Source organism: Trichosurus vulpecula, chromosome 5, assembly GCF_011100635.1.
Source record: "Trichosurus vulpecula isolate mTriVul1 chromosome 5, mTriVul1.pri, whole genome shotgun sequence".
Lineage (NCBI taxonomy): Eukaryota > Metazoa > Chordata > Mammalia > Diprotodontia > Phalangeridae > Trichosurus > Trichosurus vulpecula.
Window position 1 is genome coordinate 237,160,906 of NC_050577.1, and position 27,883 is coordinate 237,188,788.

General features: G+C 36.9%; 1 protein-coding gene across 3 annotated transcripts in view; it reads left to right on the forward strand.

The window, feature by feature from the left end:
• Positions 1-27,883, forward strand: part of PPP1R12A (protein phosphatase 1 regulatory subunit 12A) — a 174,026-nt gene that overhangs the window by 60,361 nt on the left and 85,782 nt on the right. For all 3 annotated transcript variants that reach the window (XM_036759127.1, XM_036759128.1, XM_036759126.1), the window contains exon 3: positions 27,738-27,856. In XM_036759127.1, the coding sequence (XP_036615022.1) occupies positions 27,738-27,856 (119 nt within the window). The remainder of the gene's footprint in view (positions 1-27,737; positions 27,857-27,883) is intronic.

Below are 27,883 nucleotides of genomic sequence, written 5' to 3' on the forward strand. Positions count from 1 at the left end.
ATAAATGAAATTATGAAGAGAATACTTTAGGGAACTTGATAAAAATAATAAATTCATTTAGAAAAGCAAAAGATGAAGAATATCAAAGGAAATTATGAAAAAAAATGGGAATAAAGGGGGAAGTAGCATTTCTAGACATCAAACTATATTGTAAAGCAACAGTTATCAAAAATATACTTTAAAAAATAGAGATAGATCAGTGGAACATACTAGACAAGGGAGAATCAGAAACTGTGAAACTCAATAACCCAGTGTTTGATAAAGTGGAAAACATAAATTACCTATTAGAAAAACTCATAAATTAGGTTTAGACCAACAACCTTTCACTATATTTCACAAAACATTCTAAATGGTTATGAGACCTTAATATTAAAGATCATTCTATTTAAAAAATTAGAAAATAAGCATATCATATGCCTCATAAAGATCTGAGTAAGAGATGGATTCATTTAATCAGACAAGGAATAGAGGCAGTTGTAAAAGATGAAACTGAAAAGCTTCTGCACGGAAAAAATTAATGCACCTAGGATAAGAAAGAAATATGCTTTTTTCAAAAATCAAAGTTCCAAATTTTCATTTTCCTGGAATATGTTCTCATATATTTCAAACTAGCAAATAATAGTTGCTCACCTTTCACATGGGTTACTCTTAACAAAATTTCCTGCACGTTTATGGTTCATTTTGAATTTATAGGTACTGAGTTCAGCAAAGGCAGTGTAAAAATGTAAAAAGTGCTTCTAGGAGACCTCATCTAATTGGCACTATAAAACTAGTACAGATAAAAGGTTAATTTTTTTTTTTAAAGATGGTGTGTTCCCAGAATGTTGTAGTACAGAACTGGAATTCAGGAAACCTGGGTTAAAGTCTGCTTTTTAGTAATCATGTGACTTAACAGGTCACTTTGCATCTGGATTGTAAATTTGGTTGGGCCATGGCAGTTTTTGATTCCAAATAAACAAATGTCTGTTACAGATAAGTTTTGTAAAAATTTAGAGAACCGGAAGATTAATGTAAGATGGACTAAGAAAAGAATGCTTTATAAAGGAAGCTGTACTTGATTTTTAATCTTGGATAAGTTATATAACGTATGACTTAATTTCCTCATCTGTAAAAAAGGGATAACAATACATTTATGAGATTCATGTAGTGGTGTTCATACTACATTCCATGAATATTAAGTTTCTACTGTGTGCACAGCACAGTGCTAGGCCCTACAAATAAAAAGTGATAAGTATCCTCCTTCAAAAAGCTTATGTACAATTTGGAAAGTTTCCCATGTACAGGGACACAAAAATACAAAGTGATTTTAGGAGTACAGAATGGCAACAATTTAGGGGGGAAATGCTCCACATAGGAAGTGTCCCCTGACCTAAATAAAGCTGGTAAGAAGGCAATAATGAGAGTGCATTCTGAACATGGGAAGCATGTTTGTGTCTTTGGAGCTGAATTGATTTTTACAACTTAAATATACAACTTGGGGGGAGGGGCATTACCAGAAAGATGATTTCATTGCTTTAGGAAATTCCCTCTTGTGAAACTCTGTCTTCCCATACATATCAATAACTCTTCTACAGTTTAGACCCAGAGGGTTGCTTGAGCATTGAGACTGTAAGGGTTAAGGGACTTTAACTGCGGTCACATAATCAAGATGTTTCATTTCATCCATCTTGCAATGATCATGTCAGAGCTACTGGAAAACAGATCTTCTAACTCCAAGTCTGATGTTTCTCATCCTATACCGCACTCTTGAGGAATAACCCTTAGTAATTTCCTCATTGTATTTGTTCTTCCATATTTTATACGTATATATATATACACAATATGAATCCTACATGGTACTTTGAACACTGTCCTACTTCTCTGTACTTCCTTCTGAACTTCATTTTGTTTTAAAATATTTTTATTAATTTTGAACTTAAATCCGAAAAGACAAAAAGAGAAAAGACCATACATAGCACAACATAAAAAGAGGATTCAATATAAAACTGTGAATTTCATTTCACACTATTTACTCTTTTTTATAAACTATGTGATAAATACTGCACATCATTTTCAAAGCTACCTTTCTTTTTTATTCTTCCTTCCTTCTAAATTTTCTTTTGTTCTCTGCTGTGTACTTTTTTTTCCTCCCCCCCCCCCCCCCCCCCCCCCCCCGTGCCCTAGAGAAGGTTACAGTTAGGCACGTGCACACTCACACACACACCCAGATGTAAAATCATAGTGTATATACTTAAATTATCAGTTCTTTCTCTGGAAGTGGATAGCATCATCCTCCATAGGTCCTTTGTACTTGATTTGGTATTTATAATACTTAAAATGACTTGATTGTTCAAAGTTGTCCTTAGAACAGTATTGTTATTACTATTTACAATGTTCTCTTGGTTCTGCTCATTTCACTCTTCATTATTTCATACAAGTCTTTACATGTTTTTCTAAAATTCAGCTCATTATTTCTCATAGCACAATAGTGTTCCCTCACAATCATGATACCACAACTTGTTTAGCCATTCCCCAATTGATGGGCATCCCTTTGATTTCCAATTCTTTGCCACCACAAAGAGAGCTGCTATAAATATTTTAGAATGTATGTTCTTCTCTTTTTTCCCTAATCACCTTGGGAAACAGACTGAATAGTGGTATTGCTGGGTCAAATTATTTTTTGGAGTCAGTATGGCACTTTCACTATTTCTATTTTGAGTTTGATACCTCTGGTCTGTGGCATTAAATCTATTCTTTAACCTGCCCATAGCTGCCCATTGATTTGCCTCAGCTTACTTGCTAAACTTACTTTCTCTATTCCCCTCTCATGGACCTTTGACGTGATTCTCCTCATTCTTCCTTAACCATGCATATAAGGCTGACTGATCAGCCTAGAGCATCAGTGAGTGTTTCTGAACCTCAGTTTTCTCATTGGTGAAATAAAAATCTAAGCTCCCTTCCAGGTCTGAAATGCTGATGTAGTTAAAGGTTTCTGTGCCATCGATTACATAAGAAAATCCTCTGACTATATTGATATATCTTTTGTCTTCATTTATTACAGTCCTTTCTAAGAAATGGTTTTCATTATATCACTATCCTTTGAGGACCAGCTCATACCTCATGCTTCATACCTGTGAATTTTTCTTCAGCCATAGTATATCATATCCTTTTTCTGAATTCCTCCTATATATGTTTCGCCACTGAGGAGCTCTGTGACCTTAGGCAAATTACTTAATATCTATTCCTCAGGTTCTTAATTTATAAAATTAAAAAGTAATTTGTGATCTTTGAGAGAAATTTCAACTCAAATTTGGATTTAATATACATGTACTCCATTTGTATCTTTTACATGTATGTGTGTATATATACACATGCACACACGTATGTATATATATATTGTGTGTGTGTGTGTGTATAGTTATTTACATGTTGCCACCTCCATTAAAATATACAGACAAATTTGAAGATGGGCTGTGTTTTTGCCTTTTCTGTATTACCAGCATTTAGTTTGCAAATAGTAATCATTTAATAAATGCTTATCAGACTGACTAAAAGATCTGGAAGTGTACAATTAAGATTTATATATGTAGGTGTTTATTGATTTAAGTGAGTTCTTACTGAGCCTTCCAGATGCCAGTAAATCAACACATTTAGCTATAACTTTCTTCCTAAGAATGTTAAGGGTTGCTGTAGCTTATCTTCAGGTATTCCTAATCAAGTTCAGATGAAATTTTGATATTATTGGAGATTCAACAAAATAACATCTTTCAGTGCATCTGTATAGCTTGCTGCCTTCATAAATATCAAGGAATTCTTAATATTATTTGGTTTGATTCCTCTTTAATTTGAAAGCCATATTTAGTTCACTTTGGGAGAGTTGATAAAATATTAAGGCTAGGTAGAGCCACATGAGGCAGGTAAGTAGTGCAGTGGATAGACTGCATTCCAGACTTGGAATCAGAAAGACTCATCTTCCTGAGTTCAAATTGGGCCTCAGACATTATAGCTGTGTGACCCTGGGAAATCCATTTAACCCCATTTACGTCAGTTTCCTCATTTGTAAAAATGAGCTGGAGAAGGAAATGGCATACCACTCCGGTATATCTTTGCCAACAAAGCCGCAAATGGGATCACAAAGAGTCAGACAACAAGTGAAAAAGACTGAAAAACAACAACAACAAAGAATCACATTGGGCTTAAATTGTTTTCCTGGGAAATGCCATGTTTTATGTGAATTGATCTTGATATTGTTTTGGTGGCATTTTTCAAGTAGCCAACAGTTTTCCACATAGACATAAAATATTCTAGTGTTCTCATTGTATTTGGATCTTTGTATTTTGTGTTTTTACATTACTGAACAACTCTTAAAGGTTAGGTTGAGTCAAAGGCTTTGAATTAATGAAGGCAGTAAAATCCTTATGACATTTTTCAGGCAATTCGTTCAATATAATTAGTGAATTGTGACTTTTTTGGCACAACCTTTTTACTCTTCAGCCAATATATTGTTTTCTTATAATTGTGTGTGGACTTCCAAGTGACATATTGTAGGAGAATATGTTGGTTCATAATGGTTAGGATAATTGTCAACCTTTTTGAATGTTTTCTTTTTTTTGGTATAATTATCCTTTTAGTTATATTTGTAATGTCAGATTCAAAAAGTGCTTTTCAAAATGAGTATACAGTATGTCTATCTTATTTTCCAAATCACTTGATTTATTAACATTTTATCCATTTTCTTTATTAGCTATAATTTTGCAATTTGTGTTGAGTGAAGATTTTCCGTGACCTCATGTTCTTTAAATTTTCCTCTTCAGATTTTAATAATTCCCTTATTTCCTATTTTATATGCATCTAGATTTAGGGGTTGAAATTGTTCTTTAGGATTACCCTTGAGGAGCTAAGGGTGCCATTGACAAAAAGCATCATGAAGCTTTTGCCTATAGCTGGTGAGATTTGTTTCCAGTTTTATTCTGACGTACTCTTAACACATAAATAATGTGTTCATGTCTCCAGTTCATTTCAAGCTCACTTATGGTTTTCCTGGTTCAGTGGTCAGCACCACCTGTATGAAAGCTTTTCCAGCAGGTGTAAGATATTGCTATTATTGTTTTGTTGGGGTATATTTTGCCTCCTTGTGGTACTAGAACATGAAGCAGTGCCATTTACTCACCAGTCATCCATTTCAGGCTAATCATCTTAACGGTTTTTAGCATTGTCCTCCTTTTATCTTTTGCCTTTGACTTACAGGAGTAATTCTATCTCTCTGACCTGGGTGCTTAATCCAACCAATAGTATCACTTGGAGCCCAGTTTGACAGCATTTTAGTGTACTTGCCAGGCCTTCAGAGCTACTATAAGTATCTTGGGGCACACAAAGTCCCCTACAAGTTACCCTGACATTCTTTGACTTTGCCATTCCCCTCTTCTGCCCAACCCCTATCACATGGATTGATATTGGTCTTTGAGGATGGTTTAATATTGTTGTTGTTGACCTTTAATTTATTGTAAGGGCAAGCAAAGTGGGACTTTTTGCCGTTTTTTTCTTTTGGAGTTCTAGTTCTCAGGACTGGGGCAATCAAGTGCCTTTGATTGAATCTTGCCTTTTATTGAATCAAGAGTCTTTGATAACCTGCTTAAGTCACAAGAAAGCCTAAGTTACATGAGTTTGAGTCACATGAGCCTGGGTCAAGTGGGTTGTGATGCCCTCTGACCCTGAAGTGTATGTTTACTCTGAGGTTAGCATTTTGCTTTGGGGTTCACTCATGGGAAGAGTGTTCATGTGATGCAGCCAGGTGAAACTCTGTGTAGCCGTTAAGGAGCCCCCCCAGCTTTGAAAACCCAGATGTTGGTGCTTCCCTCTATGGTAACTATGTATGTATCCTCTTGGTCAGACAGTTAGAAGCCCTGTCTGTTGATTTGTGTTTATTTTTCTCTATTTATAATTTCCTCTTGTAATTTCTATTTGTATTTTCTCTGAAGTTCAGGGTGCTCACTTTTTCCCCTGAACTAAGTAAATGATGTATATGTTTAATTAAAGTAATATTGCTAACCCCTTTAAAGTTAGTTTCCTTTAGAAAAGCACATCCAGGAACTTGTGCCAGCAGCCCTCTTGTGTGCTGGTGTTATTGGTCTTAACACCCCCAGAGCAGCTGCTAGTAACATTGTTGTTACATTTATATAGTAGCAGTTTGAAGTCTGTTGAGCCATTGTTTATTTGAAGTGGTTTTGTTTTATTCCTTCCTCCTTGATAGAAATATGGCTTTATACTGCAACAGCATACTTAACCTTGTCTGGGAAATAATGGAAAGAAAACAAGAAGCTTGACCCAGATTAAAATTAGAAATGAATAAATTATATGTAACTAGTTATAGTTCCCTTTAATGACTACATGTTCAACAATGAGATGATAATGCCTGAGTCTGTTTCCTTTTAATGTAGTACTTGCTGACATTTTACCTCTCTAGTGGGCCTGTAGCCTACCAGGAACCACAAAGAAAATATAGTTTGAGGTACTCTCTGTGCATTTTGGTTTCCTTAGCTTTTAAATCAAAACAGTTATCTTCCCTTGTGAGGAAAGTGAGAATAAATTATAATCTTGCAGTGTAATTGGGAACATAAATAACTATAGCAATAGAGAGTTCCTATAGCACTCAAAAACATAATATAGATGCATAACTGACAATTTTTATCTTCCCTTGAATTAGTTCTTCATAGTAGAGGTTTCATTATTTTTAAAAAGAAGTTCTAATTTCCTAAACATAGGATACTGAAATGTAATTATTAAAATGTGAAAGTATATTCTCCTTCACCACTGCGGAAATTGGTCCACACCATTGTTATGGAATGCCACTTTTTAAAAATTTTTTTTTATTTTATCAGAACACAAATACAGAATAGAGAAAAGAAACAAAAACATATCATAAACTTAAATATTGAAGCTTAAATACAAAGTAAGAAAGAAAAAAAGCATGTCATGTGTATAGCAGAATAGGAGAGGATTCAAAATATGTAACAAATTTTCATTTCAAGAAAGCCTGTATGATAAATAATACACTTCGTGTTGAGAATTGTCCATCTTTTCTTTGCTTCCTTGTGTTTTCTTTTGTTCTCTGCTGTGCACTTTTTAACTCTGTTCTTTTTTTCCCCTCCCCTCAGCCCCCCAGAAGGCTACAATACAGTTTAGATGTGTCTCTCAATATATGCATACACTTATACATATATACATGCATATGTAGACATATGCTTTCCCACAATACTCCTGATCTTTTGTTTTTATGTTTGTACATATCTCTTGTTTCCTATCCCTCCTGCCTTCTCTACTTTACTTCTACCCACTGCATCGCCCTCCTATTACTTGCCTACCCCCCTCCTCCACCAACCACCTTGCCCTCCTTTAAGTTTTAAGGCGTTTTGTTGATTTTTTTTGTTTAATGTCACTGCCACTTTCTACCAAAGTCTCCTTTCCTCATAGAAACTACAGTTATATCAAATAAGAATAGTTTAAGCAAAACAAATTAATTCTTTGGTCAGGTCTGAGAATGTGCATTTTATTCCACATGTCTAGTCTGAGGTCCTCTTTGCTAAAAACATCCTAAATAAGATCCAAAATGACTCAAAAGGATTTCCCCCTTACTGTCTGTTCAAGCAAAACCAAGTGTTTGAAGAATGCCTATCATTTATACATGGTAACGCAGATGTGTAAAGTTGTGGGGCTTAGCCACATACATATACACATCTGGTGCAAACATTGTAAAGATGAACAATAAGTTGGACCTGGGACTCAACAGAAAGAGCATACATTAAACTACCTTTGGTAAATTGCAGAGTTCTTTCAGTGGCTCCAAGTTTCTCCCTTAAATAAGGCCCTTTTCTGTTCTTCAAGTACTACAAATCGTGAAATACTATGATCTCTAGAAAATTGAAGTTGAGGATCATTCAAAGGGCATTGGAGATGGTGTGGTACGCAGGAGCAGACCTCCATCAAATTAGAAACAAGAAACAATGTAAAGGATGTCATAAAGAAATCTAAGATTGAAAAAAATTTCAGAACAATTCAATTAAGTTCTCTATATGATGGGCGAATTATTGTGGTGTTCTTATGGGGAGACATGGTGAGAGTCACATTTGATGGCCAACTGTCAACTTGTGTTACTGATGGAAATATCCACATCAGTGCAATCACAGATCCATTTGAGTAGATTCTTAGAGGGAACTTGAATTATTATTTGTACTCTTACATTTCTAGTAAAGCTAGGTATTCATTTATTGTGTGCCGTGCTTCCATGTTTATTCATCAATGTTCACATATCAATCCACCTTGCATTTGATTATTTCAGTGTGTCTGGCAGTAAGTGGTTATCCACTTGCCATTTTCTTAGTCACCCTCTTCCCTTTTTTATGTTTACCTTTTTGTGTTTTCATTCAAGCATGTTATTTCACTTTGTTTCTCCTATTTTTTTTCAACTGTTTGTGTCTAATTCTAAAGTACTGTTCTCTTCTCCAGTTTCCAGCAATTGATTACCCATTCTTATGCTTCTCTCCTTTCCAGTATTCCAGTAACATCTATCTGAGCTAAGGTCAAATATAGAAGGGAAAGTGAGATAGATAGTATAATAAAAGTCACTCACATTTTAATATCAGAGTAAAATTCATGATTAGTTATTTTTTCTGAAGGCAAGACTATTATAAATCCTACCTTTTACAGAAAGCCTTTTCCAATCTCTCTTAATTCCACTGCCTTCTGTTGATTCTTTCCTATTTATATATTTACATATCTTGTTTGTATTTATTTGTTTCCATATTGTCTCTGTCATTAATTAGACTGTGAATTCCTTGAGAGCAGGGACTTCCTTGCCTTCCTTTATATTCCAGTACGTGACACATATTAGGCATTTAGTAAATGTTTATTGACTAATTGACTAAGTTTGTATTAAATCATTGTGGACTTGTAAGGGGACTATAATCCTAGTTGATCACCATCTGTTTATGTAGTGATTATACTCAGCCAACTGTGAGCTGGGCCCTGTAGTGGATATAGGAGAAGATTCCCCCAATAGGATCTTGGATTTTAGACTTTAAAATGTGATTCAGTAGACACTGACTTAACAATATTCTTAGATTTAGTATATATTATTTTAGACATACTTTTATAGGAGACCTTTCTGTACTCTTTTTTTCCTTATCTTCCCCTACCCTGTGGTAGTGCCCTCTCTCTAAGATTACCTTCTGTTTACTCTGTACATTTTGTATGTACAGATTTTTGTTGGTCTTCTCCCCCATTGGAATGTGCCTCCTTAAGCAAGGACTGTGCTTTTTGCTTTTCTTTGTATCTTGAGCATTTATGTGTGTGGTACCTAATAAGCACTAAAGAAATGTCTTTTCTCTGACTGATTTGTAAATCGCAAGGGACTCAAAAATTCAATTCTTAATATTTGGGGCCTTGAAATAAAGTCTAGATGATCACTTGTGAGGTGTGGTCTAGAGTGGGTCATGAGTGGAAAAAAATCAAGAAGCCCTGGTCTAGAGAGGATGCCTTGTCAGGTATGGATCAGATTAGATAGCCTCTGGTTCCAATCTTCCTTTGAAATTCCAGGATTCTGTGATGATAATAGCTCTCATTTATGTAACTTTTTTAATGACCATTGATCTATTAGTCATTTTAAATAACAGAAAATGCAAACACATTAAAGCAATCAGCATTAATGTCGTAGTTTGAATTTCTATCATTGTTCCTTACTGGTCTGAGGACATAACATAACATAATATCCTAAGAATATTTATGATAGAGAGGTCCTCCATATATGCTAGGAGAGTCTTAGGACTATTTGTAGTATGAGGGGGGGAAACTTGAAAATAAAGCTTGTGCTTGTCTATTAGAGAATGGCTTAACAGAAAAGAAAGTGATTGACAAGGTAAAATGGGTGGGAGCATCCCCTCATGCAGTGTTCCGGGTAAACTAGTGGGGGGAAAGAGGCTATGGACTAGGCTGGATGTGCTCATATGAGCAGGAGCTTCTAATGTTGCCCAGGTTGGGCAAAGGCATTGCTCCTTTCATTTATTTGTTCTTTGTGTCTTTGCCCCTTCACTTTCCTCAATTCCCAGCTCAAAGGGCAGCTCACTTATATTTTTGATCCTAAACAAGCATAAAGACTCTATAGGTGGCAAGAGATTCACTGATCAAGTGCTGGCCTTGAATTCAGAAAGACCTGGATTTGAGTTCAGCCTCTAACAACAAAATAGTTATGTGAGCCTGGGCAAGTTAAGTCTTCAAGTCAGAGATGACAGGTTGTCAGTTTGTATTAGTAAAAGTAATTTCCAGGCCCAGAGTTCCATGTATCAATGAAATCATAGGTCAGACCATCCTTTTCCCTCCCCTTCCCACATACTCAAAATCATAGTAAAATTGAAAATAATCAAAGCCATATGATGATAAAAGTAGAATCATTAAAAGCCTTTGACAAAAAACAGTGCTTATTTATGCAAAACAAAACAAAATCACAACCCTTTAAAAAAGAAACCCCAGGCATGTAAAAGACAATTTTAAAATACGATTTTTTTAAAAAGTGTATGTCTAAAAACCAAAATGTAGTGTTAATGGAGTAGAGACACCAAAAGCTTTCTAAATAAAGGCACTACACTCCCAGGTGTCATTTGATATAATTCTAAAAAAATGCTAATAATAATAATAATATGAGAAATTAAACTATAAACCTTGCCAGAAAAGAGACAAAGTTATTTCTATCTGTAGTTTAATTGTTGGCTCACTTTAAAAAAAAAATGAGCAAAAAAAAATAATGGAGACAATTGAAGATAGGTCCGGACATAAGATTTCATACCATGCTGCTACTCCCCTGGCTACAAGGAGAGGCAATGCTATAGGGAGACAATTGAGATTTTATTAAAGCAGCAGAATACCAGATAAATCCATAAAATCCTCAGTATTTCTGTTTAGCCATTTAAAAAACCACGAGGAAATGATGATAGGTAGCGTAAATGGCATTAACAGTTAGTATACAGTATTTGACCTTTGTAGGCAGATTAGTGTTCCGTAAGGTTAATTTGTAACTCAGTAACAGGCAACTCAACTGATTTTCCTCTAAGATACATTATTATGAAAGACAGTTAAATTTCTTGGCTAGCCCACAAATGTATTTAGTATATAATGTAGTTTCAGTGCTGTACATCTGCAGTGAAACCTTTGAGGAAATAATATAATTGCAGTACTCTCTGGTATTTTGGTTATTATCATGCTGTTCATTAAAGAAAATAAATTGAGTAAGAAATAATATTTCATTTGTCTTGAATCAGTTGAAGCTTTACAAATAGATAACAGTTTTAGAGGTTTTACCTTGCACCTGGTAGATTTGCAAAGATAGTAAAAGATATAAAAGAAATGGCCACTGTTGGCGAGGTTGGGAAGTCTGGCAACACTAACACATTGTTATTTGAATTATGAGTTGGTTCAACAATTCTAGTAATCGAGCACAATGTGAGAAAATAATTAAACTATTCATATTCTTTGTCCCATTAATCACATGACAGGGCATATATCCTAAGAATATTTATGATAGAGAGATCCTCTATATGTGCTAGGAGAGTCTTAGAACTATTTGTAGTATGAGGGGGAAAAACTTGAAGATAAAGCTTATTTATTGGAGAATGGCTTAACAGATTGCTTCATGTGAATGTAACAGTATAAGTGCCCTGTAAGAAACACAGACTATGAAAAATTCAAATAAACATGGGAACACGTCTAGGAAATGATACAAAGTAAAAACAAAAAGAAAAAGCCAAATCGAGGTAACATTATCAGCAGTGATGGTGATGATACAAGTGAACACAACTCCGAACGGCAGCTTGAATTATTTCCTTTCTCTGGATTAACAGGGGAGAGGACGTGGGAACTGAATATTGCAAATGTGAGACTAAGTTAAAAATTGCCCCATCCCAGGGTTTGTTTTGCCTAACTCTTATGAGTGAGGGTTCTATTTGTGTAAATAAATGAGTATTTAGGGAACTATCACAAATATATTCCAGAGGCATGGTATAATAATGGTGGAGCGACTTCAGTTATCCATAATCGAGGCAGAGAAGATGCACGCATTGTCTCTCTCTCTCTCTCTCTCTCTCTCTCTCTCTCTCTCTCTCTCTCACTATATATCTCTCTCTCTATCTGTCTTCCTGTCTCCTGCTCCCGCCCCCCCCCCCAAAAAGCAGAATAGTTAATAACTTCTTAACTTGTCCTAATATTCACTTTATGATTCAAATTGTATAGCAGTCAATAAGGAGAAATGTTATTCTGTATCTGATTCTTTACCAATGGGGGAGTGACTGTTTGCTGGAATAGAAATAAATGATATGACAACTTTGGAGGTTGTGAAAAAGAAGGGTGTCCATCATGGGGAGAGAGTATAAGCATTTATATAGCACCTACTTGGTTCCAGATACTGTGCTAAGTACACTTTACTGTGTCATTTTATTTGGTCCTCACAACTGCTCTACAAGGTAGACGGTGCTGTACCATTTTACATTAAAGGAAATTAAAGCAAACAGAAATTAAATGACTTGGCCAGTACCACACAATTAATAATTGTCTGAGGCTGGATTTGAAGTCAGGACTTCCTGACTCCAGGCCCAGCACTCTTTCAGTCATGCTGGCTTTCAGAGATTGTAGTAGAGGAAAGGTAAACTGGGGTGAATAGTCTGCTATGCTCCTTAGATTTTGGGGGAGCTGAAAGAGCTAAGGCTGGTGCAGGAAACTGAGGACAACAGAAAGAGTTTTTAAGCTATACTGGGGAAAAGAGGTTCAAAGACTGGCTAGGACTACTGTTTGGTTGGATGATTGGCCTGAGGAATAAGGCAGAACTGCTCAACTATTATTTCACTTCTGTTTTTCTCTGCCAAGGAGTGTGACCTTTGGACTTGAAAGGACAGAACAAAAATGGCAAGTGAGGATTTGATTCTCAAGATGAATGAGATGGTAAAGAGAACACCTAGTTTCCCTTGATGGATTCATATAACCTGGCCCAGAAGAACTGGTGTACTTGATTGCTGAGCCACTGTCAGCAATACTTGAAACATCGTGGAAAACAGGAAAGGTACCATAGGACTGCAGAAAGGACAAATGTCCTGATTTTCAAATATGGAAGACTGGCCATTGAACTCAATTTCGATCCCTGGCCAAAATCTAAGATGTGTTATTAAACCACTATTTCGTGATCATCTAAAGAAGGGAGAGGTGATGGCAGAGAGATAGAGGGCTTCATCATGAGTGAGGGAGTGAATGAATGAATGAGTATTTACTAAGCACTTACTGTGTGGAAAACACTGTGCTAAGAGAATACAAAATAGAAAAGTAAAACAGTCCCTTCTCAAGGAGCTATCACTCTAATAAGGGAGATAGCATTTCAGGGAAGTTTGTTACATTTCAGATGATCCCTAGGGTATAGCAGCAAAGCAGGTAGTGATCCATCTTATTTAATGTCTCCATTCATAAAACTATTAAGTCTTACTTTGAACCATTTGGTAGTGCAAGGGACCTTGGTGCCAAGAATTTTTTTTCTGACTATTCAGTAGCTATGGCTGCTAAGGAGGCAGGGCCTGCAGAGCTAGATGACAGGTCCCATCTCCACAGGGGTGGACTTTCTGGATGATGGTGACTGTAGGGGATGGACTAATATAATATCAGGACTGATTGGGGTGGGGAGACCAGGTGGAGGTAGAGGTGGGAACACTAGTACCATTTCTCAGGGTTTGTGTACTCTGAGTCTTGGACTGTCTCAGCCAAGGTCCTGGAGAGGTTTTGCTCACAGTTTTGCCCACCTGGTAGATGCCACCTCCCCTTTCAGTTAAGCTACTTTGCCTGACCCTTTGGTGGCAGTTGGTAGTAGTAAGATTATGTCCAGTCTCCACAGAGTTATGCCAGACTAACATTATTATTTTTGACAGGATTACTATGGGGGGTGGTTGTTCACTCATACATACATACATACATACATACATACATACATACATACATACATACTTACATATACTATACTGGGAAGCTATTGATCATAGTTTACCAAAATTTTACTAAAACATTTGATCAAAATATACTTTATTATTCTTATGGAATATGGAAGTGGTAGACTAAATGATAATACAATTAGATGGATTTTGAAGTGAATAAAGGACTAAACTCAGTAAGAATGTATGATTCAGTTATAAGTTGGGGGGTCCTCCTGTATTGAATTCTGTGCTCTTTAATATTTCTATCATTGATTTGGACAAAAGCAAAGATGGTATATTTGTCACCTTCTCATTTGAGACAAAGTTGAGAACACTGGAATACTGTCAGGATTCAGAAATAGCTTGATAGGTCAGAACAGTGAACAAAATTTAATAAGATGAAATTATTTAATTGATTTCTTCTAGTATCTGAAAGATTATTTTGTAAAGAAAAGGTTAAACTTGTTCTATTTGACCCTAGAGGGCAGAATGACAAGTAATGAGGTAGAAGTTGCGAAGAGATACATTTAGATTTGAAGTCAGGAGTAGAGGACAGTGTGTTGATAATGCAGTATAGTAGGATTGTCTAGTAGCCATGAGAGCCCCAGTTGAGGTTGTATAGCATAAATTTGTAATAAATCTAGTCAGAAGGGTTGTATGATTTTTCTCCACCTTCATTTAATAGCAAGTGTGTAGGAGCAAAGGCAGCAAAAGCTGAGAGTGAATCCAAGACTGAGGCTTGTCTTGGCATAATCAGCAATATGATAAGGGGACTAGGGATTCAGAGGAGGACGTTGTAGAGTTGAATTGGTTCACCAAGGGGTCAAGATGGGGAAAAAGAGAAGAGAATGGATAGTGCAGGAGAGATGGCCTAGGAAACAGTGGAGGGGTCAAGGAACTGGAGATCATCGTGTGGATGAAGAGTAGGATTTTGCAAGGTAAGGGAGAGGGGGAAAGCAAATAGATTGTGGTCATATAGGAGGATTTCAGATTTCTTGAAAAAAGCGGTAGGACGTCTGTGAGTGATGGCAAGATCAAGGGTATGACCATCTTTTTGTGTGACTGGGGTTAGGTGGAAGGGTAGGTCATAGTAACTAAGTAGGTTGAGGAACTGAATGGTTAAGGTATTTGAGGAAAAATCAGTATGTCTGTTCAGAATCCCCTAGGATAAGAACTGGAGTTGGGGAGGGAAGAAAAATTGTGAACCAGGTACCAAACTCATTGAAGAAGAAAGGGGAGTGATAGAGCAGGGAGGGGAGGGTCTATAGACAGCAGCTACTAGGACTTGAATTGGCTGGTAGATATGAATAGCATAAATTTCAGAGGAAGAAAGGTTACTGAGCTATGTAAGAAAGGGGAGAATGTGGAAGAAAGAGGCATGGGATGCAAGGAGAATTCCACCTTCACTGATTCAACCCATGAACTGAGGAGAATGAGTGAAGGTACAGCCAGTACTGGAAAAGGTGGCCAGGGAGGCTGTCATTAATGGGGAACCAGATTTCGTTAAGAGGTAGTAGGTGGAAGGAATGTAATTGGAAGAAAATTAAGATCAAAGGAAGTTTGTTGCATAATTATGGAACAGGCAGTCCAGGGGGCACAGTGGAAGGACCCGCTCCATAGAATTAGGTTGAAACTTTGGGGTGGGATGGTTGGGGAAGATGGAAATGAGGAATCAAGTGTCACGGGGAGGGATGTAGAAAGGAGTTTGGTTAATGATCTACAGGAATTCAGAGTTACTGGGATGTGAAGGGTGCTACTCCTCTACCCATCAGAAGTGGGTAGCCCATATTGGACAGGAGGCAAATGCAGTACGAGATGGTAGGCATATGGTCAAATGGGAAGACCCACTTCACAACTCCTTATCCCTCTAAAGGCTGTAGATGAGGCAAGAATAGGGCAAAGCTGGAAATGAAAGTTGTATTTGCATAGCAGGAGAAAAAAGTCTGTTTACTACCAACTTTCCTCTTCCCTCAAAGGACAAGATAAAAGCAGGAAATTAAAAGCCTAAAGTTAGTGGAAGCATTGCTTTTCTTTGCACTGGAGGATCTCCATAACTCATTTGGGAGATCAGGGAGGCAGCAGGAGATGGACATTGCCTTGTTCTGGCACAGATGGAAATGATTGCGTTGGGAAAGACAGAAGGCCTGGCCTAGTCTGGTCTAGCCCCTTACATAGCCTTTTGTCAGAGGACACCATGCCTAGCCTATGTCTAAGGTCTTAACGAACAAGTCTGGCTACAAGGCAGTGTCAGGAAATAGTAAACACACTGTGCAGGAGGAAATTCTTTGAGGTGGATGGAAGATGCCTGGCCTTGCCCCTTGAAACCTTTCCTCGGGGGATATTCTGTGCCCAGGAAAGCACAAGGCAGTAATGGGATCTGAGGAGGAGCTATGGCTCCATTTTTCAACTGAGGAATCTGGCAATGAGGCAGCAGCAGAAAAGCACCCAAAACAAAAAACCAAAACAGTATAGTGAATTGGATGACAGTAATGATTCCCCCCTTCTTATGTGCACACTAGGGTAGCTTCATACATAGTACTAATTTATTGATTAATTGCTTATTCATTCATTCTTTGCTCAGCATCACATCATCTTCTGGTCTTCCCATTACTTTAGCTATTCAGCATCTTCACAGTCCTCTGTTACGATGGTACCTCATGGCATCTGCTGGAATTTTGAGGTAATTATGCCTCTTAATGGCAAAGGAACCCTGTGTATCTTTTACTGCCCGTTCAGCCAGGAAACTGGCAAAAAAAAACCAGGTGCCCTCAGGCTAAGTTTATTGTTTTGATTACTGTCCTTATCTGGTACTGATTCTTTGTCCCTTACTCTACCTGTCACTTACTGCCTTCAATCCTGATGTTAGAAAATTCAGTTCTGTTTTTGATTATTAATCCATTCCCCCCACCCCCTTCCTTCTCCTACCCTTAATCTTTTCAAAGACTTTGTTAAGCCAAACCCTGTGGTAATCTTAATTGATATGCAAGTAACAAAATTCTAGAGAAAAGTGGCAAGGACATGGGATTCAATTGCTAATCGACATTCCTACCATTGTCTACCAGTAACAAAATCAAAGTCCTAGTTTAATGTTCTGGGCAGCACAAAGTGCTAATTTTTTCCTATACTTAGAACTGCACAAAAGTAATGTGCAGAATCTTCCTGCACAATCGTGTGGCAAGTATGGGTGTACATATGTTGGAGACAGTTTTTAACTATCATACAGAGAGCAGAGTGATTCACATAGCAAAGGGTGGCAAGAAATGGAAGCAAAGGATATAGACTTTTTATATATTGGACTAATTTGGTGATTTTGATATTGAATTACTGCTTTGTAATCCTATTCTTCTCTCTCACTTGGTGACTATTAAATCCTATGAGTTTAATTATCATATTTATGCACATGACTGCCATATCTGTAGATAGAGTCCTGGTGAGCCCCAACCCTGACCATCATCAGCTTCTTATTGCGTATCTCAAACTCAACATGTCCAAAACAAAAATCTTAATTTTCTCCATCTCCCCAGTACTCAGCATCTCAAAAAAAATTCTTCCAAATTTCCTTTTTATTATTGGGGGGGAGGGATGGGGGACGGGACACTACTGCTCTTTCAATTACCCAGCCTCATAACCTTAGTGTCACTTTTAGCTCCTCTTCATTACTCACCTCACATTCAATTGGCTGCCAGATATTGATGTTTATTCCTCTACAACCAGGTTCTTGACCTTTTATTGTGTCATGGACTCATTTGACATTCTAATGGACTCTTTGGACTCTTTTCTCAGAAAAATATTTTTAATCACATAATATAAATAGGATTACTAAAGAAACGAGTTACATGGAAATTCACTTATGAAGATACTAAAACAATTTTGTGATGTAGTAATATGTGTGTATTAAAGTTAAATATTATTTAACTATGAAAGTTTTGATTACTTAGCTTGAATGAGAACATTAAACTGGGTTTGCCATTTATTTTGATTTAGTATGGATACATGTGTTGAAAATTCTGGTTTGTAAAGTGCTTGCAAATGGAATTAAAGCTTCTGTAGTTCCCTTACAAAGCAAAGCTGTGCTTCACAAGGAGCACTGAATTCTCTAAGACTTTTTTGAGTTAAATTTGAATTGTCTTAACTTTCTTGTCTTAAGATCGGTGAGTTCATCTTTGGTAATAGTGGTCAACATCTTGATACAGATTATACCAAAAAGAAAACAATTGTGAAATTCACAGTTCAACTGTAATCCCCATCAAGATCAAAATAACTTTTGAAAGAGTCCTGAAGGTTATTTAAATGTTTGCAGATCTCTCTTTTAAGAGAAATTGAAAAAGAATTTGTATCTCAGCTCCAATCCTGGTAAAGCACTTATAACCTCCAGCATTTGAAAGTTTGCAAAGATAGCAGCCTCTATTCACTTTTATGTTGGCAGATTTATCTCATTCATATGGTTAAAAATAATCTGCCAGGTTAGTTAAAGGATCAAATCTATTTTTCTCAGTGTTCCAAGAATGAATTTTCTTTTTCTTTCAGAAAAAGTGAACCTTCCCCCCTTAGTTCAAACAAGTGCTTCCAAGACCTGCCCTCTTGAAAGCCAGTGAGTTCCTGTATGGTAGGGAAGATTGGTATTCTGCTCCCATTTCTTGACAAAATCTTTTTAAAATGTGATGATTCAGAGACCTGCTTCCAATAAAATTGGAGACTTTTATGGATATTGCTAGTGTGTATCTCTTTGGAAGGCATGAGCAATGACTACAATGAGGAGCTTTCTTTTTCATGAAAGTAACAAACTAGATATATTACTAAGCATTGCTGGAGCCCTTCTTGGGTAAAGAATATAAAGTTTTTCCTTCCCATTCCATTGTTTGGGAAAGAAACTTTTCACTGTGTCCAAAAGGGACTCTAAAAAAGAAGAATTTTTTTTGGTTTTGGGATGCATATAAAAGACAAAAAGCTGGCTATTTTTACAAGATGTCTGCAGTTTCATCCAGTTACACATTGAAAGAAAGTGTCATTGACTTCCAGTTCCTCGATGACTTGCTTCAAAATGTTAAAAGAAATTACAACTATTCTAGAATATATCACATCATTTAACAATAGAACCACATCTGATTTTTCACTCTATTCTAGTTTCTTCAGTAGCATAGGCTTCTTTTACTAGCAGTCTAGTATGTATGTTTATAGGATGCTTCAAGAAAAGGTTTTGTGAAATGTCAAATCAAAGTTTTGGAAGTGTCCTAGCTTTTCTAAATTGACCTTTCTTGGCATGAAAAGGATCCCCACATCTTTAGATGTACTTTCAGGATCAACAGGTATGAGGTGCTCTTTTTTGTTGACTTTATACTTTTATTTGCAAGGATTTTTCCACTCAAAAGGCACCATGACTTTCCCCTCACATTCATTAAAATTAAACCATATAATATACAATCCCAATCAGCATATGGTCTCCTTTGAGGGATTGATTATAAGTTCCTTGAGGTTAGGAAATATCTCAATTTTGGCCTAGTACAGTGTTTGGAACATATTAGATATTTAACAGGTGGTTATTGGTTAATTGAATAGGTACCTTGGTAACAGCAGTGCTGCTAGCAGCTGTTGTGGAGGTAAAAGACCAATAACCCCAGCACACAGAAGGGCAACTAGCACAGATTCTTTCATCTGCTTTCCTAAGGAAAGCAACTTTAAGAGGTTAGCAATCTTACTTTAATTAAGCATACATATATCATTCACTTAGTTCAGGGGAAAACGTCAGCACCCTGAACTTCAGAGTAAATACAAACAGAAAATATGAACAGGTCAACAGACAGGCTTTTGTCTGATCAAGACACCACATACATAGTTACCAGAGAGAGAGAGAAGCACTGACATATGGTGCCTCCATGACAGCTACCCAGAGTCTCCACACCAACACTCTTTCAATGAGTGTGACCCCAAAAGCAAATTGCCAACCTCAGAGCTCATATACCCTGTTCAGGGCTCTGAGGGCTCAGTGCCTACTTAGCAAAAAGGGGTGTGGGAAAGATCTTAACTCACTAGCACCGCATCATATACATTGTTTTCAATCAATGACTCTTGATTCAGACAAAGACAGGACTCTTAAGATACCCCATTGCCTCAGCGCTGAGAAGCTAAAACAAAAGGTCCCACTTTACCTGCCTGGGTTCAAACCAAGGCAAGACTCATTAAAGGCACTTGATTGCCTTAGCATTCCAAAAGAGAAAACAGTAAAAAACATCCAACACTTCTTACCATTATAGCCTTCCAGAGAATTGTTCGGATGTAATTATGTTTCCCTATTTTTACATTTTGTCACTTTTCTGAATGTATAGTAGTGGGGTAGGGTAGGTCATAGAGAATCCATTCAAGTAGGAATGGATTGGCTGACACTGCAGGTGATGGAAGCAGGCAGGCTGTTTAGGATAGAAAAGGGCAAATGAGCACATGTAGCTGCCTTACTTGGGTAGGGAACTGAATTCAGAAACTGGAGTCTAGAATAGGAATCAGCAAATCATCTAGGAAGCTCTGGGTAAAATACATTGGTGGGAGCTTTGAGCCAAAACAAAACAAATAACATTACAGATATTGGTTATTCCAGTTCTGCTCCAAAGGGCCTTGACCTATGACTCCAGGGCCTTTTTCTTTTGCACTACTTCTTAGGGCTGTACTAGATATATTTTCCATCCCCCTTTCATCTGCTACCTTTCAGTAATGTCCTAATCTAGCATCTGTTTTCTTTCCCACCTATATTTTGTCTTGTACCTTATCTAACCAGGATCAAGTGATTTTTGTTTTCCAAGTGACATTTAATCTGATAACCTTGTAATCCTGTGCCTAATGGGGAAAAGCTCCTGGGGTGTCTCAGAATTATCAGCATTATTTTTTGTAGGCAGTTGGGGTTAAGTGACTTGCCCAGGGTCACACACATAGTAAGGTCATATTTGAAATCAGGTCCTTCTTACTCCAAGCCTAATTCTATATCTACTGCCCCACTAGCTGCCCCCAGCATTACTATTATTATTATTACTATTATTATTATCATCATCATCATCATCATTTTTCTGTTGCTTTAAGGATTGCAAGGTACTTTACAAATATCTCATTTTATCCTCAACAACCATGAGAGAGGTAGATGATGGAACTGAGGCAGATAGTCATTAAGGCAGATTAGTCATTAAGTGACTTACCCAGTCACATGACTAGTAAATGTCTGAGGCATAATTTGGACTCAAGGTCTTCTGGCTCCATCTGTTTTCAATTTTTATGCCACATGTGTGCCATCTTCCAGAGTTACCTGGTCTTTCTTAAATTGGCTTGTTAAATAAAACAAAAATGTGTAAACCAATGCACAGAGTTTGGTATAAAATATCTTTAGTATTATTTGGCAGGAAAAAAATATCAAATATAAATTTACTTCAGCAACAATGAAAGATTCTAAAACTTCATTCATTCGTTCATTTATTTATTACAATGTCTTCCTTAAAGGTTGCTGACCTCCAGTCAGAACTTCAGGAGGAATATGTAGATATAGTGAATTCAAGTGGTTGAGCACAGTTCTGACTGTGGGGAGGTAAAAGTAAGAGTCAAGAACAGGTCAGTAAGAAAGGTTACTGATCTACAAGCATTTATTAAGTACTTAATTAATCCATGTCCCAGCACTGTGCTTGGAATACAAAGAAAAAGGGAAAACCTTTAAAAAGGTGGGGAGGAGCCATAAATATCATGTAAAAATGAGAGAAGGTAATTTAAGGAGGAAGAATGTACTAGTAACTTGAGGTATCAAGGCTGGCTGTTTAATTATGTGACAGCTGAGCCTTGGAGAAAGGTAAGGATTCAGAGACGACAGGTATAGTTTGCTACCAGCTGCTCTGCTTGGTTTCAACTTCCCCATCATTTTCATCAGGCCCTGCCTGGATAAACTAAATCACAGGAAGCTCATCATCATGGAGATTGCTCTTTACCTTTTCTACTTGTTCCCCATCAATACCCTTATTAGCTTTTGCCTCTTTGATCTGGAGAGCTGAGCAAAAGACTCCTGCCATATCCTCCCTTTATAAAGGACTCTCTACATGCCAGCCTTCTCTTCTTTTCCTCCTCTTCTTGGTTTCGACTCCCATCCCCCAAGGCCAAGTACCTTCTGGCATTCCCCCCTCCCTGCTTTTCTACTTGCTTTTATGTATTGTCTTCTACTTTTGGATTATAAGCTCCTTGAGGGCAGGGACTGCCTTCCTTTATTCATATCTCAAGCTCTTAGTATAATGCCTTGCTGACCAACATTTGTTGGTCCTATGTCGTATTATACATAAAGGACAGTTTATGAAAATGTTGGGAGTAATGCTAGATTAAGCTGAAGCCAGCCTCTTCTTTATATGGCCAGTGTCAGTAGCTGGGTTTGTAGCCAAACAGAGACAATTCCTTATATCACACTGATTATAAGGGAACATTATTGCAAATCAGCATAAAATAAAGCTTCTTTTAAATGATCTTTGGCTTTCAGTTCAAGGAGTGTGGAGTATCAATCAAGTGATCAGCCTGTTTGAGTTGCCTATTTTGTTTTATCATTGCTACCTGTGGATTCAGAAAAAACATTCTGAAGTGAATCATATTGTGTATCTGGAATTTTTGTTTTGTTTTGTTTTGGTTTTTTGGCAGGGCAATTGTGGTTAAGTGACTTGCCCAAGGTCACAGAGCTAGTACATGTGTCAAGTGTCTGAAACCAGATTTGAACTCAGGTCCTCCTGACTGCAGGGCCGGTGCTCCACTCACTGCACCACCTGGCTGCCCCCGGATTTTTTTTTAACAGTACTTGAATAAAGGAAAACTATCTGCTATTTCATCTGCTAGATAAATGACCTCTTTCTCCTTTTAGACCTAACTTCTCCCTTGAAGTCCAGTCTCACATCACCACTGTCTCCTCAACACCTCCTGGATCTTCTCTCTGTCATGCACATCCTCCCAGGGACTCAGATTTATAATCTTGGAGTCATCTCTGAATTTTTTTCTTTCCGTTTTACTCTCTGCATGAACATTTTCAAGACATTTCATGCCATCTGCAGCTAAATATTTGTGCCAAGCAAAAACACAGTGCCCTTTCCTCTCCATCATCAGCACCAGTATTTCCGAATCCCAGTGATAAATATAGTGGTTTGTCTTTTCTGGATTTGGGCTTTTTACTTTGCTTTTGTGTTTTAGATATTTGAGCTATCTTTATTGCTTTTAGTTTTGCTACTTTGAGCTGCTCTGGTGGCTGTTCTCTTCAAACCAGTTAAATAACCATCAGGAAGGAATATTTCATTTTTTAAAAAGTAGAATAAAATTAAGGATTTAAATTTAAATATCAATCATAGCTATTTTGAGATAAGAATGGGTGCTTTTTGATGGGAGGGAGAGAGTTATTACTTATTGTATTATCAAAATGGGTAAATTTGAGAAATATATCATTTTGGTACTTTTAACTCCAAAAATTATTTAACTTTGAGTATCTACTTCATGTTCAAATAAATTTTGAAGACAATCTGTCATGAGCATTTATGGACTGATGGAGACAGTGATTTGATATTAGCTGACTTAATTATGGCCTTTTCTTAGCACATTAAATGATTCCTGGTACTACATTTAATCTCAGTGGAAATAAATTCACTATTACGATTACTTTTGATAGTTTTGATTTTAGCTTTGAAAAAGTTATATTTGTTACGTACATATTGAAAAAGTTACATTGTACTTAAAAATATTCAATGCTTTGAATGCATTATTGTGGCACAGCCCAAAGTCCAGAAAACTTTGCCTTATGGTTGTACAAGCACTCTCTTCATAATAGTCCTCTGATACAGTGCAATTCTTATTGCTCTAAGTGAGACTCAGGAAGATCATAACTCAGTGGAATCATCGAGCTAGGAAATGTTAGAGCTCAGTATGAAACCCAGGCCTTCTGATTATGAAACTTCTCTTTTCCAGTATGCCACTTTGTTAACAGTGGCAGGATGGAAGGGTAAGAGACCCTTCCAGTAGAAAAGAGGTGGAATTATAGGTAGCCTTTGGACCCTTATTACAACTACAAATAAAATAACAATAAAATTTTAGCTATCTAGATCTTTTCAAAAAAACACACAGCTTAAGGTATATCTCATTCAGGTGCTCCAGTGTTTCAAGGACCCATGATTTCATCTGTGTGGGTATTCCCTTTATATTGATAAAGCTCCTTTATATAGCAGTTCTCAACCTGGTGTCGGTGAACTTTAAAAAAGAAATTCATAACTGTATTTCAGTATATTTGGTTTTCTTTGTAATTCTTGGTATTTTAATTTTTGCATTTAAAGACATTCTTCAAAAGGTCTATAATACACATACACACACATTAAGAACCCCCTCAAAAAAAATTACCTAATGGCTAACCCTATAGTGATAAACTTGAACTAGGTTTTATAGTCCCTAACAGAATCTGTACTCACTCTTTCCAGCTTGCTATAGGACCTCCGAGGGTGACTTTACTGACATCGTGTTCAATAAGCCAGGTCATCTCTGTAATCATTTGACATCCAAGAGGCATTTATTACCAGTAGAATTTCGGAGTGGACTAGGATACTAAAATGAAATAAAATATTTCCTCTGATAGGAATTTACTGTCTGATTGAAAAAGATTGATAAATTATTTTACAGTACATTTGGTTGTATTAGTAATGATCTCAGGGGTTAGTGAAGTGTGTAGAACTGAATGACCCCAGAACTTTTAAGTTACGTTTGGGTTTCTTTGTTTTGTTTTGTGTATTTTCCCTTATTCTCACTTCTCACAGTTTTCAGAATGGCTACCTGTGACAACTACATCTTCTGTGCTTCTAAAACTGCTATGAGCTTGGCAACCAGATAATGAAAGTTTTTCACCCTTTTTTTTTTTTAGAGTTGTATATAAAGGTACAACAGATACCTCCTAAGTGAAGACCTTCATTATAATAAAGCTGGCCTTTCAGAGGCCTTTTTTTAACTTTCCCCTCCTGGTTTTTCTGTCTGTCTGTCTTTCTTCCTTGGCTTACTGACATAACTAAGAGGAAGCTTTGTTGATGATTTGATGTCTTTAGTTCTAGTATCTACCTGAAGAAACAGCATAATCAAAAGGGAAAGTTCTTTGGTCTGAAAATGAGTGGGTTCTTTTATTGTGTTTTGTTGTTCTTTTTCCTGGATACATGTCGCGGTCTTTAAACTTTTTTTTTTTAATGATACTGATCACTTAATATTTAGTAACTAGCATTTACACACCATGTTAAGCTTTGAAAAATGTTTTACACATATCCTAACACTTTAAGATGGATATTATCTTACAATTAAGTAATCTTACAAATTAATAACACTTCAAGAAACCTAATATTGACATGGTGGGGGGGAGAGAAACCCCTGTATGTGCAAGAGTGAAAGGGATAGATTCTGGAAATGTATGAATTTGCTGAATAGTGGAATTAATCAGGACTGTGATGTAAAGGGAAGTTATACCAAAGTATAGAAGAAAATCATTTTCAGAGTCAGCTAGGTGGCACAGTGAGTAGAGCACCAGCCCTGGAGTCAAGAGGACCTGAGTTCAAATGTGGCCTCAGACACTTGACACACTGACTAGATGTGTGAGCTTGGGCAAGTCACTTAACCCCAATTGCCCTGCCTTCCCCCCTCAAAAAAAAAAAAAGAAAAAATCATTTTCAAAATTCAGAGTAGGTAACTGGGCTTTTAGAATTGTGTAACATTTTACGTTTGACTGACTACAGAGATATCTAATTAATTGAAGCCCTCTTCTCCCTCTATGTTGTTTCATTTGATGATCTCATCATCTCCCATGGATTCAGTCAGTTCTCATTTTTAATCTACCCTTACCTCTCTGCCAACCTCTCTAGTCTTTCATCTCCACTCTGTGTTTGGACATCTCAAACTGGGTGTCCCATAAACATCTTAAACTTGCCGTTGCCTACTCATAGCCTCCTCTCTTTATTTTAACTTTCTTTTTGCTTTCTGGAATACCACCATCCTTCCAGTCACCAAGATTTGCAGCATTGGATCCTTACTTTCACACCCTATATCCAGTATATTTGCAAGACAAATTGCTTTTCTCTTTGTAACTACTCTTGTGTATGCTCTTCTCTCCTATGACACCACCACCAGCCTGGAGCAGCGCCCTCATGCCCCCACATTGCAATAGCCTGATGGCTGATCTCCCTGCCACAAGTCTCTTCCCACTCCAGTATATACTCCACTTAACTGCAAAAATGGTCTTCCTAAAATGTAGTTTTGACCATGTCACCTCCACTACCACACATATGAGTGTACACAAACATACCATATGACCACCCTTATCCCCACATATTCTTCAATTCAGTGACACTGAAACTCACTCTTTCCTCATCTCTGCCTGCAAACTTCTCTGGCTTCCCTTGATTCTCACTAAAATCTTGCCTTCAGCAAGAAGCCTTTACCTTCCATCTCTGTTTATCTCTAAATTTGTCATGTATATATCTCTTTGTACATAGTTGTTTACATGTTACCTCCACAATTAGACTAGAAATTCCTTAAGATCAGGGATAAGATACACAGTTTCTGATACATAGTATGTGCTTATTAAGTGACAGATTGATAGATACTATTATAGCCCAGTCGTACTGAATCCGACAACATTCACATGAGATACTCAGAAGTTAAGGAACAAGTAATTTGAAAAAAGTGACTATTGGAAGAGACCTTAAACAGCTCGCTCTGCCAGGCTCTTATTCAATGTAGAAATCCTGTATCCCTGATAGGTATTCGCTTAGTATATTGTCAATGGGTATGTCCTATGCCTATAAATTCTTTCTTTTACAGAGGATCTCCTTACGTTTTTATACAATTTTGTTAAATATTTCTTCCCTATGTGGCACTATAGTCTGTCTGCTTTTAACTTCCACTTATTGGTCCTGGTTCTGCTGTCTGGAATAATTTAGACTAGATCCGTTCCCCCCATCCAAAATTAAGTATTAAAATATTTGAAGACAGTAATTCTGTCTCATCTAAATATTTTCTTAATTTATTTTCCTAGTGCATTTTAGGTAGAAAGCAAGATGAAAAGCCTAGTAAAAATCCAGGGAGACATGAATATAATGTATGGGTTTAGAAAGGCTTACAGTCAATATGGCAAAGTAGTGATAGAAAACTGTAACACAATTCCTGAATCTTAAAGGGTTTTAAATGGAAATTTTAATCGATCTAGACAGTGTCCTGCAAGTCTTAGCATAGCCTTAAGCTTTTTTGTTAAGTAGTTATTCATTAATGTCTGACTCTTCATGACCCCGTTTGGGGTTTTCTTGGCAAAGATACTAGAGTGGTTTGCCTTTGCCTACTCTAGCTCATTCTGTGGATGAGGAAATTAGACAAGCAAGGGTTAAGTGACTTTCCCAGGGTCACACAGCTAGTAAGTGTCTAAGGTCAAATTTGAATTTGGGTCTTCTTGACTCCTGGCCCAACACTATCCACTGCACTAGTACCTGTCTGCCCTAAGCCGTAGAAGCTTAATTAAAGCTGTATTGAGACTTGTGGGACATTTTATACACACATGCGCGCGCACACACACACACACAGAATATGTATGTTTGCATATATAGACTGTATACATATGTGTGCAGACTTGTATATACATTTCTTTGTACATTCTGTATATGTTTATATTGTTACCTTTTAAAATAAGTTAACAAGTCTATTTAGTCATTTTATTTTTCATTTCCTAGTTCTTTAGCTTTCTCTTGTTTAACTGCCAATCTCTTTATTTTGCAGGTTTTTAATTGGTCAAGGAGCACATGTAGGAGCTGTCAATAGTGAAGGTGACACACCTTTAGATATTGCTGAAGAGGAGGCAATGGAAGAGCTGCTTCAGAATGAAGTTAATCGACAAGGTAATTTAAAGCAACATTTCTCATTAT